Source organism: Acanthisitta chloris, unplaced genomic scaffold (genome assembly GCF_000695815.1).
Source record: "Acanthisitta chloris isolate BGI_N310 unplaced genomic scaffold, ASM69581v1 scaffold19725, whole genome shotgun sequence".
Lineage (NCBI taxonomy): Eukaryota > Metazoa > Chordata > Aves > Passeriformes > Acanthisittidae > Acanthisitta > Acanthisitta chloris.
In genome coordinates, this window is record NW_008672430.1 from 612 (window position 1) to 1,286 (window position 675).

The 675-nt window shown below is 31.9% G+C and overlaps 1 protein-coding gene across 1 annotated transcript in view; it reads left to right on the forward strand.

Moving 5' to 3' along the window:
• Positions 1–587: 587 nt before the first annotated feature.
• The window catches only part of MRPL53 (mitochondrial ribosomal protein L53), a gene marked incomplete at its 5' end in the record, with an annotated part of 1,911 nt that continues 1,823 nt past the window's right edge, over positions 588–675 (forward strand). Inside the window, one exon of the mRNA XM_009074526.1 lies at positions 588–675. This exon is cut by the window's right edge and continues 14 nt beyond it. Coding sequence (XP_009072774.1) covers positions 588–675 — 88 coding nt within the window.

A 675-nucleotide genomic window follows, 5' to 3' on the forward strand; every position in this document is an offset into this window, starting at 1 on the left:
TAATTAACTGTTGGAGATATCTAAGGAATTGTGCTTCTCGAGTGATGTAGGCTCAGCACCAAACAATTGCAAAATGTCACTTGCAATGACATTAAAAACACATGTACTTTAAAAATGAATTTAGTAACACAACTTAACTTGGGATATTTTTAAGCTGCCAGAACATCAAGTAGCTGTCCTGCATTTCAGGAATCTACAGGAGCAAGTGATGGCAAATAAATAAATGCTGTCTCAAACACAAACAAGAAAACGTTGGCAAGCAAATGATGTGTAAAGAAAAATGAAAATTACTTTGCTGGTTATTTTTATTATTGTTACTAACCCAGCTGAGAGAAGCACAGAAGGTACATACATCAAAATTTCATGCAGTTCTTTGGTGTGCTTTTTACATGTTAGGATATAAGAACTATCCATTTGGATTTTTAAGAGTGATTCTCATAAAAAGTACCTGTCTTAAATTATTAAATACAAATGCTATTTTGTTTGTACTTTGTTGCCCAGCAATATAAAGATATTCTGATTAATTTTAGGAATTTACTTAATTTCCATCTACAACATACTTAATGCATTTTAAAATACATTTTCAGAAAATTTCTCCAATGTATATATCATAAGAAAGTCCAGGCCACTAATAGAAACTGTGAAGTGACTGCTGATGTGAGACATGATGGATCT